Consider the following 19,267-nt stretch of genomic DNA (forward strand, 5'->3'; position numbering starts at 1 on the left):
CTAAACTGACACCCCACCTTTAGTGAGCACCAAAAATAATCATTTGACTGAAACTGTATTGATGTTCCATTATAGAAACATACATACTGTGATCAGCTTTATCAGACCTGTACCCGCAATTAAAGGTAGCAATACAAAACGTCCACAGATAAAAATAGAAAAAAATATGAAAAGATTATAATTGCATCAGCAACAACAACTTGACCGTGCTTTAAGTCAAGTCAGATGGTTTGCGACTATATAGATGAGCCTAACCTGTCTAATGCAACTCTGCCAAAACTAATGATCACATGGCTGCAAAGCATACTGACACATAATGAAAAATACTATTGTTTTAATCCCCATCCCACCCGACTGGCCATGACTGATCTTCATTGTCCTCACATCGTACGCACAACATACTGTTCATGCAACACAGGCCTCCACAACCGGCCTCTGTAGTATTATGTCATATGTTAGAGCGCTGGATGTTCTCCAAAAATAACCAACACATGGTCTGAGTTCAAATCAGCTTTACTCTTCCTCAAGCCCCTCTGATCAGCACATTCTCTCCGCCTCAGCGTGCACACACACACACACCCAGATGAGAACACACTAAATCTGGATCTGCATCTTAACTACAGCTTCACAAAGATGCAAATGCACATTTTGATCACAACAGAAGGGACAAAGCTTAATCCTTTACTCTCTAACACTCACTGGCTCCATGCTTGCCCTCCTCTACCCACAGTGTCTTACTTAACTGGAATATTCCTCAACACAAGGCGTTAGATAACCGCCTGGTTGCAGCCTGTCAGTCACTCACAGATCTATGACAGTAGTAGGCCGTCTACTCGCCGTTGGTAGTCGTAGCCGGCACTTCAAAATTCAATTTTTTTTCTTCCCTGACAACTTTTGTACGGAACTGAGATCCAAGTGCCGCACATGAGGCGAATTAAAATGCCTCTGCATGATGTCTGCATCCATGTCCTGTCCTTCCCTCCTTCACAAATCACACCGAACAAGCATCATGATTTACTTCTACAAACTCCAGCCGTTGAGTGGAAAAGCTGCTGTGTATTCAGCCCGAGTCGGAGACACGGCGCACTGCAATCCCACAAAGGCCCGACACAGTGAGCGTCTTCGTTGTTATGAATTCCATCCGCGTCCGGCCATTAGGCTGTTGGGTGTATCTCTAAAGCCTGTTTGGGGCCGCTGTTGTCTCCGCATTGCTCCCTAAACCCCGTTACAACCGGCTCGAGGTAAGAGAGGTTGACGGCAGCCGTGCTTCCCCACCGGCTCGTCTGCGAGACTCTGACAGTAAGCCCATTATGCTTCCATTATGGGGCTTCAATTTTCCTCTGAGCTGTTCACTTTTGACACTGCAGCCCCCCCCCCATCTCCCCCATCCCCATCCCCAAAACCGCAGACTCCCTCCCCCGCATCCCTGCAGTCCAAATATTGTTCAGCCGTCAGCTGCAATATTTATGCAGTTTTCAGAGGTGAAAAGTAATAATCTTCCATTTCTCCAGCAGTAAACTAAGGTACAGTTTTGAGGTACCGGTACTTTGCTTGAGTGCTTTCATACTTTCACTGCTCTATAACTGTGAATGAAATTCAGAGGGTCTTTTTAGTCCTCAACAGTCCTTTAAGGAGTCCTGGAGATGAGTCCCCATGTTGAATAGGAAACACTTTTGTGGTAAAACTTTTACCTAATTTTCACATTCTAAAACCTGGTGTCCGATCATTCTCCAACATGTATGCAGGTACGTCCTTAACTCAAGTTAATCAGTGAAAGTAACCTGCTTACTGTCAGAATAATGGGTTTTTGGGAACATTAATAACTAAAGTTTCATGTCAACATCAAATCCCAAATATAATCAAAAAGAGACTCAACTTACATATTAAGTGTAAAGGCATTTATTCAGACACCAAAGAAGAGTAATTTGTTTTTGTTGCCAGGAACCTGTGATGTATTTGCGGATGTGCGTCCACCTCGTTAACAATTCCTCCGGAGGGACTCCTCCATCTCTCCTTACCACTCTCATCACTCCCCTTTTCATCTTTCTCCCACCCTGCACACGCTTCTCCTTCTTTACTCTCCACTCCTTTCTCTCTCCTGTAAAAGCAATACCATGTTGTTTCTTTGGCCACACACACACACACACACACACACACACACACACACACACACACACACATACACGCACACAGCCACCCTGAGCAGTTGGAAATCAACAGTAAGCAGAAATATCTCTGATGCTCAAACACTTCCCACTAATATCATGGGCTCTCCCACCCAGTGTCTAGGCAGGCGTGCATGCACATGCATGTGTGTGTATGTGTGTGTGTGTGTGTGTGTGTGTGTGTGTGTGTGTGTCTCCAAGGAGCAGCTCTAAAGCTTTATGTGTAGTTTATGGTGATGAACAAGCGTTTCTGCCATCCGCCCACATCAACATAAGGACCTGAGCTCTCAGACTTCTGGCAAGCCAACAATTATTTGAAACTCTCTCACGGCATCTTCATCACAAGCAATAAGACATAAAACCACAGGAGAACAACAGCCGGACCCGGCAGCCTTCAGAGCAACGAATGCATTGTGGTCACAGCGTTATTTGTCATGGTTTCCTCTGGGTTATGAACCCTCCTCCTCTGGGCGTCTTGTCGATATGTGCAGCAGGATCGTTACACGGTGGGAAAAGGCCCCGTTTCACATTAAAACAGCGTTGAGCTCACAACCTTGAGGGTGTCATTGAGAAGCCTCCGTTTGACTCCGGTCCCTCTTTAAGGCTCACTCCCTCATCCTGCCGATCATTGTTCCCCTCAGGCCCGATGGAGTCGTTTGGGGAGAGAAATGCCCTGTCTAGATGCTGCGGGATTGACTTTCGGGCGAAAACGAATCATCTCTGCTTTGCATGTTAATGTATTCCTCTTTTGCTTTAGTGGGGGAGAAAAAACAGTTTCCTTCAGGAAGTTTGTAATAAAAGCCTGGCGATCGATGATAATGGCATTTGCACTTGTGTTTGTCATCTTCGCGAAAGCAACAGTGGTGGAGTTCCCTGCAGATTTATTTGTATACTAGTGCTGTAAGTGGCGTGTAAATTATCCTAACTGTCTGTGTGGCTTTTTATCTTTGTAGGGCTTGTACTATTAGAGCTTATCCATTAATGCTCATGGAGCAGCCAATCAATGCTTAAATAAAAATCATGGCGTTTGATACAAACGTGCAAACTCCAAGCAGGCTCACTGTTTGCTTTCTGTTTTTATAATGTAACAGGAATAGCTAAAACACAAAGGAATCGATAACACTTACGTTTGGGTTTGGTTGGCCAGCTCTCAGACAAGTGCAGCACATTGCTGCATACAAATGACTTTCGTACAGATGTACTCTGTGGTGTAATTCCATTATAATTCTACACATAGTTAGCCGACACCATAGTTGCAGGGAATAAATCCACTGTAACCCGAGAGGTTTTAGCTATGCATTAACGGCTACTAAGGACATCAGTACACACGAAACACACACACATTGATGCGCACACGCGGTCGAGCTGCTCATCAGGACACTGGTCATGTCCTCTGTGTTGTTTCTGGAATTTGGAGTTTTTGAGAAGGATTTTTAATGTTATTTCTGTCATGTTTTCTTGTATCTATTATCATCTGAGTATTTGTTCTGTCTCTATTCGAGAGGCAACAGTAGAAAGAGGCCAGGATGTGAGGAGAGCGGGACAAGGAATAACATGGAAGGCTGTTCACTGGACTCTAGCGTGACATTATTGTGCGTGGTCCAGCCTTCCGTGAAACGTGGTACGGATGAATTAGACTCACTTTGTTAATCCTTCAACTTTTCATGCAGCGCCGTCACCAAGTCAGGATCTGTTCAAAGTATATAACACTGTTAGCGTGCCAACCTTTGTGTTTCACTCAATCAATGCTGTGCCAGAGCCGCTGTAGAAATGATGTTAATGACAAAAAAAGGTATCAGTAGAGGGTTTTGGGCCATCAATAAAGGGGCTGGAAGTGAATGGATATAGAGGACATCCATAGCAACAGTGGTTGCTATTAAAACATATTCCACAGTGTTGTGTGGTTGCGTTGTGAAAGATCTCAGAGGTTAAACATCTTGGCCACAGCTCTGCATTATAGCCTTTGCAGCAGCGTGACATATTGACAATACAAGCTAAATGCCGGCATATGGGCCATATTCCCTCCCTGCCCGACCACAAAGCATATTTCCCAATATTTGACGAAGCACCCTACAATTAGTTAACAGCGCGGGGGATTAAGGAGAGATTTGACGGCGCGGCGCTGCAATCTGCTGCTGTCTCTCTTTGGTACTGAGAGGATCAGTGAAGCCGGCGAGGCATCTGTTTCTCCACTTGTTTTTATTTTTTCTCTCTTGCTTCTCTCTCTTCATGTATCTTTCTTGTCACCCCCCCCTACAGAGCGAGAGAGGAAAGCAGCATCAATCACTGTTAACTGACTGACCACTGTCTGTTGGTGGTACTAAATGGATCTCCACAATTGAATAGAGGCCTAAGTGTGTGGTAAATGCTCTCAATGGGTAAATGAATTTACGGGTTAACTCGCTCTAAGAGCGTTTAGATAAGGCAAAAATAGTAACAAAAAAAAAATCAGCTACAGCAGATATCTTTCTTCTGATATATTGAAAACAAAGCTCAGCTGAATATCTTCACTCCCACATTGATCACTGCAGTCTATCAAAGAGAGGAATGCACTCCAGGGTAACCCAAAGACAATTCAGCTTTATTTTCCTCGTATAGATTTGACTGTACACGGTTCATACCATAACACAGAAGGCATAAATGAATAATTTCAGTGCTCTCTCTTTTACATCTTTTTCAAAGACACATGGCAATAATAAATAGCGCTCATGAAACAAGACGATCAACACGGTTTCAAACTGTACAAAATTTACAACAATTAAGACGCAAAACTTCTGAGGCAACACAGACTTAACAAAACTGCAGTGGTAATGTTTTTGTGTACGTTATTCGCCATACACTTTATTCTATAGCCCGCAAATGACACTATTGTTTGTCCGTTTGAAGTACCAATACAACGCTGGTTATCTACTGGTGTACTGGGAGAATACTGGGAGTGATGTATTATATATTAACCTTAGGGTGGGGGGCATAGAGACGTATTAGACTCTCACTAATGTTTTGTTCCCTAGAAACAATACTAATGTAAACTTCAACTCATATTTTGAATACTTTCATTGTAATATCAACAACCCCATGTAGTTGATATTACTTACTGTCATCCCCTTTACTTATAGTTCAATCCCAGCACAGTAAGTGTTTTATTGATGTATCTACTGGATAATTATCTTGAAATTTGCGGGCTGTATTCCAAAGTGTTACCACCTTCTGTTTGTTGAGTTGCTTCCTGGCTCCTAAATAGGATGCTCTGGTAAAAAAAAGAGGAAACTTGGCATTTTTTCTTGAAAAAGTGACCACACATGAGAGATTTCTTTTCTTTTCTCCAATTGACCAATAAGAAATAGGGGTACGGGTGTCTTTTTAAATGGCTACTGGCTTTGACATGCTCAACAGGTCAAATAATGAAACAGAAGAGAGGTTGCATTGCAAGAGAGGCGGAAACCTTCAGGGAATCACTCCTCTTTCTCGGTTATCGTGGGCGGCTTTAAGATTTAGCTGATGTTGCCGGAACCGACGGAAACGTATCAGTCCGGCTCTGAAGCGACAGTAGGGTGTCAGCCGTGATAGCGGTTGGGGGGGGCTCTGTGGTAATCCCTGTGACATGGGGGCCGGGCAGAGGGAGAACAGATTGACAACACATCTGGGGTCGGTAAGTAGGTTGATAGCAGGCGAAGCCAGAGCTCTGCCGGACTGAGTAGATTACCGAGAGAAGCCCGGATCAGACTGAGGAAACAGAGGAGCCGACACAAAGGGACGGGGGTTTTTTTCTGCCTTCCTGCTAATACTTAGTTGGTGTTTTTAATGTCAGGTCAACGTTTGGCATTTGCATTACCCTTTCATTTGATAATAATATCCGCAAAGGAATCTGTAAAGGTTTCTTATAAACGGACGTCTGTTTGTCTTACTGTGCATTGGAAATAAAATAAATTAATAATTTAGATATGTGATGTATTACTAAAACGGGGAGAGGTGGATTTCTCCAAACCCCGCCGAAACTTCTTGAGTGTCCTTCAACACATGAGCTTTGATGCCTGGTTAGTCTGGAAACAGAATATTTAATAGAAGACAGACTTCTCCTCTCAGGCGGCTTTTACAAAAGACCAGAACAAGTAAGAGAGAGACCTGCTGTGTTTCCCTCTTACTCAAACAGAGGAGACTTTATGGGTCTACGGACAGACAGACAGACAGACCATCTCCTTTCCTAATAACTTAGGAAAAAAAACAAAAAAAAAAACATCAGCATGGTTCAAAATTCACACTTGTGCCACTGTTCTTGTAAATTTCTCTCCCAATGAAACACTGTGTTTTTGCCTTGTGCATATGTCTCTCCTCTTTTTCTCTCTCCCTCTCTCTGCATTCCTGTCCACATGTGTAGAAAAAGAAGAGGAGAGTAAAGTGCATTGCCAATGTAAAAGGCTTTGATATGGCCAGACAGCAGTCCTACTCATATGAATCAGAAGCATGCAGGTGCCTCTTGGGTCTCGTCGGGACTTTGATCTAGATTGAAGAACTATTGGTGTGGCCGTTAGACAGGGACGGTTTATTTTTCGGGGACAGTATTACCTCCTGTTTGAGCATTAATCCAACAAAATCCAGTCTCATTCTCGGAGTGAAAGAACAGAATAAAGTCAGGCGATACCGAAGGTTGTAGGACACAGCGTTGAGATTGAAGATTCGGGCGGTTTGGAGGTGTCCTTCGCTGATCCTGTACGAACTTCACCTCTGCTTCGCCGCGACAACTGCTGAGGGGCTGAAAGTCACACTTCTTCCCTTCCTTCACCTCTTCACCCCAAATCACAAAACCCACCAGTCTCGGAGGGCCGATGGAAACAAATGCGAAGCCGCGTTTAGTCAGTTTTCCCGTATCCCCACAGAGATCTTCTGCCCGCGCTTGAAATCTCAAAACTGGGAATGGTCCATCTCATCCAGCCACGAGGCGGGGCTGGTGGGGAAGTCGGGGTATCCTGTACTGCTTCCCGTGGAGAGGTCTGAGGTCGGGCCCCCCGCCATGGCCCTCAGGGCCTGTCCCACCCCGCCCGGCCCGCCCTGCACCACCAGACCGTCCATGCTGAAGCCCAGGTTGTTGAGCAGAGGGGTGTGGCCGGGCAGGGACGTGATGGAGGAGGGCGACTGCGGGAGGCCGTACGGGCTTCCCGCCCGGATGTCGTGGTAGGGTTGTCCTGCCGCGTCGACGGAGAAGCCGCCGCTCAGCACCGCGCCGCTGCTGATGTCGCCCACGCTCCCGTAGAGCCCGTTGGTGTGGCCGAGATCCGACAGGACCTGGTCGTCTGTGAAGGAGACACCAGCACTTAAGCACGAGGGCTGTAAAGGACTTTGACACACCAACAGTGACAACTGACAACTGCAAGAGCATTATGCAGTTGTTATATTTCAATACCATGAAGTGCTTTTATGGATAGAATATATTATGGCAACATTACGTGGATTTCACAGGTACAGCGAGTGCACGGATAAGTATTAAATAAGCATTTGAGTTTTGTTGGTGACAAAGGAGATGCTTTACTTCTCTAACAACGGATGTCTGTATGCGTGCACAACATATTTGTTTCCATCTCAATCCACTGAGTGGCTTCAATAACAACAATGCCCCAGAGCGCTTTCCCTCTAATTGACTAAAAGCCTCATATGCTTTATAGAGTTTCTGTCACCGTGTTTTCATTTCTCATAAAAAATTCCCTCCTTTTAAAAAGTGTCTCAAAGAGTTTTATTGCCACCCAAAATGGGTTTTGGGAACGTTAAATAACACAGGGACGTCTAAAATGTCGCTCGCATCCCAATAAGGATCCTTTCCCTTTTCCAATAAGCTCCATCACGGCGACAAACGGAGGCAGGAGAATGCTTCGGCTGCCAGAGGGAGGTGTGAGGGGAATGTGGAATGAGAAGTGCTGTTTTGGATTTATCTGACACTGTGCATTGAACAATGCAAGAAAACAAAGGAACTGCCACAAAGACGCATTCGGTCGCGGCGGCACCATATCATTTAGCAGCTTTTAGGCTCCCTTAATCCCATTAGCCCGACAGCACCACTGACAATTTCCTCTCGGGCATCTCTTTTCAAAGCAATAATAGGTATGGACTCGGTTCGGTGAAGTTAAGTACCTCTGAAGCTTAGTTCGCTGTCACTGAGTCCTGCGTCGTCGGCCGAGCTTTCCTTCTCCACTTTAGTTCCTCCTCGGCTGCGTTTGACACTTTTATAAAACTGGGTCCAGCGATGTCGACCTGCATCTTTCTTCAGGCGCTTTTCCTTTGCTCGTCGGTTCTGGAACCACACCTGATGCAAATAATAACAACAATAGATATGTAATTGATAAATGAGAATTGATCTTGGCTTAAAATAACTAAGATGCAAATTCTAATAAACAAAAACATTCTAAATTGTGTGGCAAAAAGCTTCACAGCTTAATATTAAATAGGTATGTAGGAAAAAGTTACAAAATCATAGAAAGAAAGGTTCAAGCAGGGTATAAAATCATAAAGCGAATCATTACAGTAAATATGTTTTACAATTATCAATAAAAATTGTATCAACAGTTATGGTTTCCAGATGTTACTGTGTTGACCAGGTTGGACATAACAAAGCATGTTTTGCAGGAACAGGGAGACCTGCAGCAGTGTGAATGAGAAAGAATTAAAGCCTCTACCTGCACTACTCTCATGTCCAGCCCCGTCTCCGAGGACAGCTGCTCCCTGACGTGGCGTGCTGGCTTCGGCGAGTTTTTGTAGGCACTTTTGAGGGTCTCCAGCTGCTTGGCCGTGATGGTGGTCCTCGGTCGCTTGGTCCCCGCCTCCGAATCGTCTGAAAGCGCCATTACAAGTGTGAGTGACTTTGTCTGGCATTCGTCACGCTGTCACTTAACAGTCAGTGGGCCCTCGACCTGTGCGTGGAATGTATGCGTGTTAAATAAAGTGAACGGTCATGTATGGCGGTGCATCATTGTCCTTGTGCATCCGTCCCGCGCCCACAGCAGAGGACATAAATCCAGCCAAAGTGCCAGAGGAATGGAGTTATTGGAGTCGCACCGTGTAGGGGCATTGCTTCACTCCACATGATCAATCAGAGGCATGAAAAACTCAAAAGAGAGGAAGGCGGAGACAGCACCCACGCCCACTGAGAGCAACATAGATTCACAGCCAGTAGTCATTTCACTGGACACTAGACTCGCTGTATTGATGTAAATGAGACATCATTTTTAAACAAAAATAAAGTCTCAACCTGTATATTTATATTCATTTTGGATGCATGCAGACCTACCGTTTTGTTTTGCCGTCTCATAATCCACCTTGCACACCAGCCTGCCGTCCTCCATGAGGTAAAACTCGTCCCCGGTGGCCAGCTGCCGGCTGCACATGATGCAGGCGAAGCAGTGCAGGTGATACACAAAGTCCTGCGCCTTTCGCACAACCTGCGTCGGAGGGATCCCCTGTTGGCAGGATGCACATTTCGTTCCAAAACGCCTGAAGGAAAACATTAAAGAAGAGGGCCGCCATTAGAACTTTTCATGCAAAACAAACAGCGAGGCCGACTGATAACCTCATCCTATTTATGCCCATTTTACAGGCTGGCGCAGATAGCGAGACCAACGGAGATTAAAATGTCCCACGCCAGATGGATATTTCTTCAACTGCAGCAAAGAATAATGTCACCATGTCTGCATTATCAAAAGCTCCAGCTGTTGTAAAGGGAAAAAAATCCGCACTGGAATGCATTTCACTTAACGATAGACCTGTCCGCAGGTTGATGGATGGAGAGGATCAATGCACTGTGTTGTGTGTGGAAGCCTGTGTGTGTGTGTGTGCGTATGTGTGTGTTTGTGTGCATGTTTGCATCATTATGTGTTTGCAGATGAAGATCTGAGGAGGAGGAGGAGGAGGAGGAGGAGGAGGGGTGCTCACAGTAAACACACCCTGAGGAGAACCAATAAAATATTGACTGAAGAGAGGCTTTATATCACACAACCAATCCGCGGGGGGGGGGGGGGGGGGGGGGACACAAGGTGAACCCTCCACATCACTTCTGGGAAACTGTGTGTCTAAATGTGTGTGTGTGTGTGTGTGTGGTCACACACGTGTCCCAGTGCAGAACATATAGCCCCTGCTCTCCCCTGGGGTCGGCTAACACTGTTAGTCCTCAGTGAAGACTCCAGAGCTCTTTAGGTCTCATTCAAGCTTTGAGCATTAAAACCTTTCAAACACGATTTAGTAAAAAGCCCCGATCTGCTGATCCTGTTTTGGATAAAAGTCAAACTCAATTTTCCTCTGTAATGCCTGAGAAATCAAATCGTTTGAAAGACATCAAGGGAAAGGAAAGGGGGAAATGGCAACAATATAGTAAGAGAAAAATAAATCGTGAGCCCTTGTTTTGAAAGGCTGCTTCCTCTCTTCATAACAGCAGGGAAACACAGCAAATTATGATGGTTAACTATGAATATTATGAATACCGTCATTTGGATTCTGAAATAAATCAACAAATGTAATACTGCATGTTTTTTACAAACTTATATTAAAAATAAACAAAAGTGGTATTATTCAAGAAAACTATTAAAAATATTATTACCATGATAAAATGTTTTTCTTCATGAATAAAACACTGGATTTATCCTATTGTGATAATAGCAAATTTAAAACAAGGAAACGTTAAGATAAACTTCAAATTTAAGCCGATTTAAGCCAATGTCCTTCGCTTTTCATCCCAGAATGTTTGTTTTGTAAATACCGCCTGAAATATTCAAAGATGTATTTGTGCCAGTCACTTTTATTCCCCATCACTGGGGGGAATGTGACCAGAATCCCTGCGGGGATAATAATACCTGCGGGGTAAAAAACAAACAAAAAAGCTGCAAAAAAAACAGATACACAACGTCATCACTGAAGGCAAATAAATAAGGAACTGACTTGAAGAAATCCTCCTTGCAGTAGACGCTTCCTGCCCGGGAGAAACATTTGTCCGCCAGCGGGGTCTGACAGTCGGCGCACTTGAGGCACTTGGAGTGCCAGTGTCGGTCCAGCACCTTCAGGATGAACTTGTCCAGGATGTGTTGACTACAGCCGGCGCACTGAGGGATCTCTGCGGGGGGGAAACGGGAGGTCATATTCACGCGCGGGCACACAGGGGGGCAATCCATAGAAATAAATGTTTTAATCTACAAGCAGAGCAGTTAGGTTCTTATACTATTATGAATAATATAATATAGCATAAATGATGGAATTCAATATGTATTTTCGAAAGCTTCTGTAAGTCCAGAATATTAATTATAATATATTATTATATATATTATTATTATAATAACACAATATTTGGTAATTGTATTATTGACCCAGTTTTGTTTCTCTTGTTTTCTTATTTTAAACCTTTTTTTTAATCATATTTGGGAAGTAAAAAAACTGAAGCGCTTTGTGAAATGTGTCCGTCACTGTCTACGGTGCTGAAATGAGTGTTTCGCGTGTTTCGCGGCCGTGACAGATGACAGACTTCATACAATCATGTTGATTTGTATTAATTGTATGAATTATCCTCTGTCGCCTGATCATGTCTCGAGTCAACTACGGTGGCAAACGAGGGTCAAGATGAGGTTCGCCTGATAAAAACACGGCGAATTCTGCAGCGGTGTCATGATCTAGTTAAAGAAATTGCATATTTCAAAGATTAAACTGCAATCATGACTCAATCACAGTAAAATGTTTATTTAATAACAAAATGTTCCTCTTTTAAACAACTAAATGCCATGGTATGTTGCACATGGAACTGGTTTATTTTGTGGGAGTGAACTTGTGTACCAAATCACAATACATTATCCATTTATTATTTTATAGTGAGTCAATCTAAGATGTATTATGCGAAAAAGACTTCGTCCCAACAAAAAACAACCTTTAAGCTTCTTAAATCATTGTGTAAATAAACAGCTGAGCAATTCTTTCATGTTTTTTCTTTTTTTTCGGTATTTAGTCAGGCATCCATTTAATATCCGATAATTAAAAATCAATATCGAGGAGAAATGCACCGAATAAACAAACACACCAAACGAGCTGCGGCAGCGAGGCTGGTTCACAATGGAGACAAAATACCCTCTAACCTTTGAAAGCTAAGATGCAATAAGCTTAAATCTCAGTACAGCACAAATCGGGCAGGAAAAAACAAAAACAAAGCTATCAGGTTGTGCAACACGAAGGGAAAAAAATAATCTTTCAATAATATTTTGGTGTGACAAGGAAATGCGTTTAAATGTAGATCGGCGAAAATAACAGATACATATTGTTGATGATATTTTAATAAGCAGGAAATCATCTATAACGTTCGAATTGCATTGGATAAAACCACAGAATAGCAATGCTCTCAGAAAATTATATAGAGCAACATTCACAGGCTTTATTTCACCTCGATAGTCAGATAATTCGTTAGGGATGGTGGGGAAATTATTTAGGACGAATTCCACGTATCCACAATTTGGTTTAACACATAAGGAGAAATTAGAGGCATTTTGAACATCTGGAGATAAGTGGTGAGTGGATGAAGTTGAGTGGGGCCGAGAGAAGTGGTGCTGAAAGGAAAGCAGCACGATCTTGGCAACGACACCGTCCAGCTTCAGAGTGTGTGTGTGTGTGTGTGTGTGTGTGTGTGTGTGTGTGTGTGTGTGTGTGTCTGTCTGTTAGAGAGAGAGAGAGAGAGAGAGAGAGAGAGCACCAAGAAGTCTTATCTGTTGTTACCACTTTCCACTATTTAAATTAATTTTACAATTCATTCTCAGCACATTTTCAGAGATGTACAATAGCCCAAGATTTTTGTCTCTTAAAATATATAAATAAAATCTGGCAGCCTCTCCTACGATTTTTGGTAATTAAACGTGAAATAAACACTTTATCTGAGACTAAGAGCATGAGCTTAAGGTTTGGGTACAATTGCCTTGAGTCAGCAGAGCATCCACGATATAAAATAAATGTTTAGGTTTGCTGTTGCTTATATTCCTGGAATAATCCAGGTTTAAACCCAGAATGCATGCTGGTACTGAGGGGGGCTGAGTAGCAGGATCTTTATCCAATCTTTTAATCTGCATCGATTTATAAAATTAAAGAGCATAAGCCGACCCCATATAGTCCCTTTTTTTTACTGTGCTCAGGTTTAAATACTTTACTGAACAGACCGGGTCTCTAAAATGACATCAAAGTCTATTTCATCTTCATATGTGTGTGTGTGTGTGTGTGTGTGTGTGTGTGTGTGTGTGTGGCGGGGGGAGGGGGGGGGGGGGGGGGTAAACTAAAGATAATAAGAAAATAATAGGATATGTCATTTTTGGTTATCTGTGTGTTATCACAAATATTTACAGCAGAAACATTTTCGACCAAATGTTTTATCAGTCTTTCGAAACTAAGGAGCGGTCCAATAATTATCCCACTTTGTTTTTTGGACTTAACCTGGAGAATATAAATGTTCATCTGTACATTTCAATAACTCGCAATAAATAATTGCAGACATGTATCTGATTGCACGATCAGATACTAGTCGTTTTGAGGCAGGTTAACAGGTTAAGGTAAATTAAGGTAATAGGTGTATTAGGTGCTGGAAGGATAAACACAATAAGATGCGGAAAAATAATTGTAATTTATTCGGGTCCCATCCCAAATAAAAAATGACACAAATACGATACATGTGTCGGTCGTGCTTCAAAGACAAACGACTAAATTTTTTCACCCAGTAATGAGTGTCAATCAAAGTCAGTGTGTATTCGTTTGACGGGCGATGACAACCGCGTCTGATCTCTTGACCACGCAGTCTCGTTTACAAATTAACAGCTGCCCGGAGGGGGGTGGGGGGGCTCAGCGGGGAGCCCGACGACCTGACGCGGGACAGGCCAAAGTTTAAGGCCAAGCTGGAAAATAAAATACTGTTGCTTTAAATAACAGAAAGTCTCTTCCATCCTCCCCCTCATAGCCCCCGTAAAGATGGGATAAAAACACCGAAATGACATCGTGTGCTTCCTACATGGCGGACTGCAACAGTCCAGTGAGGCCGCGGAGAGGACTCGGACATGCCGTTGCTTATCAAGGCCAATAATGTATATTATCCGAGACTCGCATGCTGGAATATAAGCAGCATGACACATCACTGGCCCGTACGTGACCACCCGAGACAGAGAGGTTACCGGTGATGAAACCCGCGACACGAGTTGCCCTCGGCAACCGTTTTCTTCCCCCCCCCCCCGGAACGATAACCGAGGAAGGTAACGAATGCATGCAAAATGGTCTTACGTTGCAGTGGCACTCCGAGAATCTCCGGTAAACTCTTCACAGGACTCTCTGTCGGTAGGACCGCCGCACTTTGCATCATCGTGATCCAAACCGGGGAGACAAACGAACGCGCATACACCCGCAACACGGTGGGCGCACTCTGTCCCCCTGTCCGGTCTTCTGGAGGAAAAAATAAAGTATGCTGGTGCTGATGTCGAGGCCTCTCGCTCTCTCTCTCTCTCTCTCTCGCGCGCGCGCGCTGAAAGGTGAGCTCTGCCCGCTGTCCCAACAAGCCTCTATCCTTATCCCCGCGGGAGGATGTCCGTGCCGTGCCGTGCCGTGCCGAGCTGTTTTTTGGAGTGAATCAGACAGGCTGCTCGCTCCGTTCAGCGCTGCAGGGGCGGCGGGGTCTGACGTCACCACGGCAGAGGCTCAACCGGGGGGCCAATGGGAGCGCAGGAAGAGGAGGCCCCCGGGGGCGGAAAGCGTCCTCCATAGGTGTACCGGCGAGGAGGAGAAAGGAGAAGGGGAGAGGAGGAGAGGCGTCTGACATGCCGTAATATGAAAATGTCTCACGAGAGGCGGGACCTTGCTGTTGAGGAGACCATAAATAGCTCACTGCAGTGGCTCCTGGAGGGGCCCCGGGCCAGCTGGGCTCATTCTGGGGAGGGAGAAAGAAGCGGTAATGCAGCCAGCAGTATGAGGGATAGTTCACTTTTTATTTGAGGAACTAAAAATAAGACACTTATATAAAGAAATGGTGAGAGTGGTTGTTGCAGATTTATCCACGGCGAGAAAGTCTTAAATATAGGATTGTGAGAATACAACTATTAATACCCCCCCTCACAGATCCATATGGGTTCACCTTATCCATCGTAATAATACCAGTTGAATGATCGGAGTGGTCAGTGACAGCTACACGGGGGCAAAAGTGAAGCCACGTGACGTAAGGGACGACATCGCACGTCTGAATCCGATTCCCAAGCACCTTGACCTGCCCGATCAGCCCCCCCCCCAACCCCCGCCCGTGCAGTGTGGCCACGCGGCTGGATGTCTGTCAGTGACAGGTGGGATTAGGAGTCCGCGCGCAGTCCTCCTGACACTGTGCATTTCAAACCCCCGTCGTCTAAGACTGCTCTCGCGGAGGAGATATTCCCCCCGGAGGCCTGCTGGTTCAGGCTAGATGAACTCGATCTTCGCTTCCAATTTGCTTCAAGGCGTGGAAAGAAAAGCCGCCGGTCCGCCAGGTTGTTTCCATCAGCGGTCAGCTGACCGACCGTCTGTCTGTCTGCAGGTGAACGTTTGCAGCGAACACCGCATCTTGCACGGACACATCTGGATGGAGGCTTTATTGCAACGGCACAGCTGCGTTGATTTAGACAAGTTCACGTTTCATGTTAATTCGATTGTATTCGGTTTAATCTTAATTCTCGTCACTTTAAATGCTGTCGCTATTAGTGTATCAATTACACACAAAAAGCATTGATAAACAGAGGTTATGCTGTCAACCTCGGAACATTTTATTCAGAAAATGGTTTCTGTGGTGGAAGAAAATATTTCCACCAATTATTAGCCATATTGAATATATATATATATATATATATATATATATATATATATATATATATATATATATATATATATATATATTCTGCATTCTGATAATAAATTACATTTCAATTTAAACGAGTAACATTTTCTTTGTGACGTTACGCAGATGGATCCTCCCATGTTTTCTCTTATACGGACTATTTATTATATTGTCGCACGTCGTTTATTAAAGGGAACCGCAATCCCATAAGCCGTTCGCGTGTGCGGTTAATGTTCCAAATGTAATTTAATGAAATGAAAATGCACATCAAGCTGATTAAAAACGAAGCTGGGATATTACGGGAATTTTATCCAACCTATTCAAGGCTTATATGTGGTCTCTTATTCCAGGTGTCCCCTCCACCCATCTACCATAACGTGCATGTGTGGCTAAGAAGTCACGTGGTCTTACTGTATTTGCACTATACACTTTTCCCCTCAAGATCATTAAATGTATTCAACTATTCAATTACTGTGATTGTTGGTCTCGGGTCCCCGTGGCTGCGCTGGAAAACAATGCAGATAAAAATGCTCTTAACCTGTCAGCAAAGGGCAACACAATTAGAATAATTGACGGATGCAAAATGCTGAAAGAGAAAAGATGTGAGCGCGCACATCTGCTTTAGTGGGACACTATGGCGTTTTTTTTTATTATTAAATGAGAGGGTTAAAAAAACACATCGTAAAGCAATGCACATCTAAACGTGGTTTCAAGGCATATTTCTGCTAAACTAGATGCCAGCAGTTATTCAAAGGGGAAGTTATATATTAAGAAGTAGACTGCAAAATATATATTTATAATATTAAACAATAATTCCAAATGTTTACTTCTAGTCCCTCACAGAAAAATCTCATTCAGCATATGCCCAGTCAGTTTGATCACAAAACAATGTACTCAAACAAAATGCAGGAAAAGCAGAAAATAATGATGGAATCATTGAAATGATGCACTTTGTGAAGTGTGTGCAATGGCTGCTACTGTAGGAGGGATAAAAGAGGAAGCAGATACCGGGCAATAATTCACGCAGAGGGCGAATCCTTTGCCACTGGCGTTGACCCAGCAACCTCTAATTAGATCTAATATTTCAGTGGACGAGTTCATTGACATCTGAGACTCTCAGATCCATTTTGCTGAGCAGGGAGTCACGACACGTTCTGTCCGGAGGAGCAGGCGTGTTGTGACACAGATGCGTGTCAACCTGTAACTGTGCGGCATAGGCAGGCCTATAGTTTATATAGCAAAAACAAAAGAATCACATACACTTAATTTAATTAACTATATTTTCCTATCTGTGCAAATTGATGATTCATGCATTAATCCGTTAATATCATTTCCAAATTCTGCCATTTGCAGACCACACCAAGATAACCAAATATTAACTGACAAATTAGAGACAACGTCGCTGCTTCGCTACATTCAATCCGTGTGCAAAACAGCACTTCCCCGTAACCATGGTGATCGATAAAAACATTGCATGTTCAGGGAACATGCTTGCAAGATGAACAAATAACCCCACCATGCAGACCTACCTAATCACCGCAGCTTGCCGGTGATTCTGGCACAGACTCCTCTTCCTCCGCCTCCTCTTCCTCCTCCTCCTCCTCCTCTTCTCCTCCTCCTCTTCTCCTCCATGCTCCTGCAGGGTTGCTCTCTGCAGCACGAGCGGAAGAGAACCGGCAGCAGTCAGTCAACCAACAATCTCTCCGGCATCCACTGACAAAACAACATTAGGTAGCGATGGCACCGTGTCCCTCACCATTTGGTCTGCAAGCAGGAGAGGAACAGAGGGGGGGGGGGGGGGGGGGGGCAGAAAACGAGGGGGGAAACCTTAGGAGAGAGCAGAGGAGAAAATTAAATTGCACTTGGGAGGCAAATTCTATTAGGGAATAGTTATTGTCTCCTGACAGCTCCTGTCCATTTGGGTAATTAGAAGAAGGGATTGGTTGAACAAACGAAATCTATTCCTTTCAGAAATGATATTTTCCAATTACCTGATTGAACCTGACCCTGTCGTACTAAGACGAGGTGGTAATGGGCTCGTTTGACTCAAACAACTTGTGCAGCGGTCCGGCCAAGCACGCCCGAGGAGAAGCTTGATCGAGGGTTTCAAAGGAACCTGAGAGGTGTGTTTTATACCTTTTATTGCACAACAGCAAGGCTGACAGAGGCTCAACTTTCAATTGTCATCGCTATTATCACCGGGCATATTAGTACTAGAACAAATAGAGATATTACAGGTGAATCACAGGACTAATCATACCTTCTCTCCACTTGGCACCAGACCAAAGTGCAACCCATGCCTGTAACCCAGGTCTGCAAAGCAAATGAATGGAACTACAAAAAACTTTGCATGCAGAGTATTGATAATGACTTTTTCCTTTGAGAGACAGAAATGTTGTGGCGCCTATCAATCTGAATCCCTGGAAGCGATCGTGTCATTGATTAATGTGCAACATGAATGACCACCCAGAAACATATATAGTTCAATCTGTTTTAAAATAAGCAAACATGCTCATGTTTGTGTTTTTGTCTGTGGCTCCTCTTCTCACGTAAGGGGTCTGATCATCTCCCAAAAGGAAACCTTCATTTCAAACCTTCATCAAGAGCACATCTAATAAACTTTTCATTACAATTCTCAGAGGACCGACCACGACACGACATACATCTCAATAAAACCTGTCTGCCAAGTCATCTTTGTCACCTTTATTTAAATGAAAGGAAATTAATTCACGCAACTTCGGTGCTGGTAAGCGATTACATGCCGCGGACCATGTGACCCGATGACACTAACAAAGAACATCTAAAACAAAAAAAGTTCACTTGTGGAAAGCAACACTCAAGAGTCAGCTGAGTGGACTAAAACAACGTGGCTGACAAGGGTTGGATCTCCTCCCTGTAAGCTACATGCTACCTGTGGAGGAGGGAGGGTGAGATTAGAGCATAGAAACACAAGAAACAGAAGTGGAGGGAAGACATAAAGGTCAGATTTGTGTAAAATAGCACAGTTGGCCGTATTATCAAGTCCCAAATGCAGCACAGGACAGCTATCGACCCTCCCTCCCTTGTCCACACTTCTTCACTATCTGTTGCACAGGAGGACTTCCAACTCTCTGCCGTAGTGACAGTCTGGTTGGTCCGAGGGGGGGGGGTTGTTTAGGAGAGCAGATGAGCGACCACATGGAAGGGGGAGGGAACGCTGCAGTAAAGTGAGATGGATCTGACCCTACTTGACTCCTGCTTTTTAAAGGCTGAATGTTCAAACTGAAAGGGG

The 19,267-nt window shown here is 44.1% G+C and overlaps 1 protein-coding gene across 1 annotated transcript; it reads right to left on the reverse strand.

Moving 5' to 3' along the window:
- Positions 1-4,725: 4,725 nt before the first annotated feature.
- On the reverse strand, positions 4,726-17,722 carry lhx4 (LIM homeobox 4). The gene is made up of 7 exons (XM_040184384.2): positions 17,526-17,722; positions 14,427-15,066; positions 11,079-11,250; positions 9,439-9,641; positions 8,828-8,982; positions 8,286-8,457; positions 4,726-7,453 (listed from the first exon to the last, which is right to left on the reverse strand). The coding sequence occupies exons 2-7, from the start codon at positions 14,503-14,505 to the stop codon at positions 7,065-7,067; spliced, it is 1,170 nt and encodes a 389-aa protein (XP_040040318.1). The 5' UTR covers positions 14,506-15,066; positions 17,526-17,722; the 3' UTR covers positions 4,726-7,064.
- Positions 17,723-19,267: the final 1,545 nt, after the last annotated feature.

The sequence above is a fragment of the Gasterosteus aculeatus genome, chromosome 8, assembly GCF_964276395.1.
Source record: "Gasterosteus aculeatus chromosome 8, fGasAcu3.hap1.1, whole genome shotgun sequence".
Taxonomy (NCBI): Eukaryota; Metazoa; Chordata; class Actinopteri; order Perciformes; family Gasterosteidae; genus Gasterosteus; species Gasterosteus aculeatus.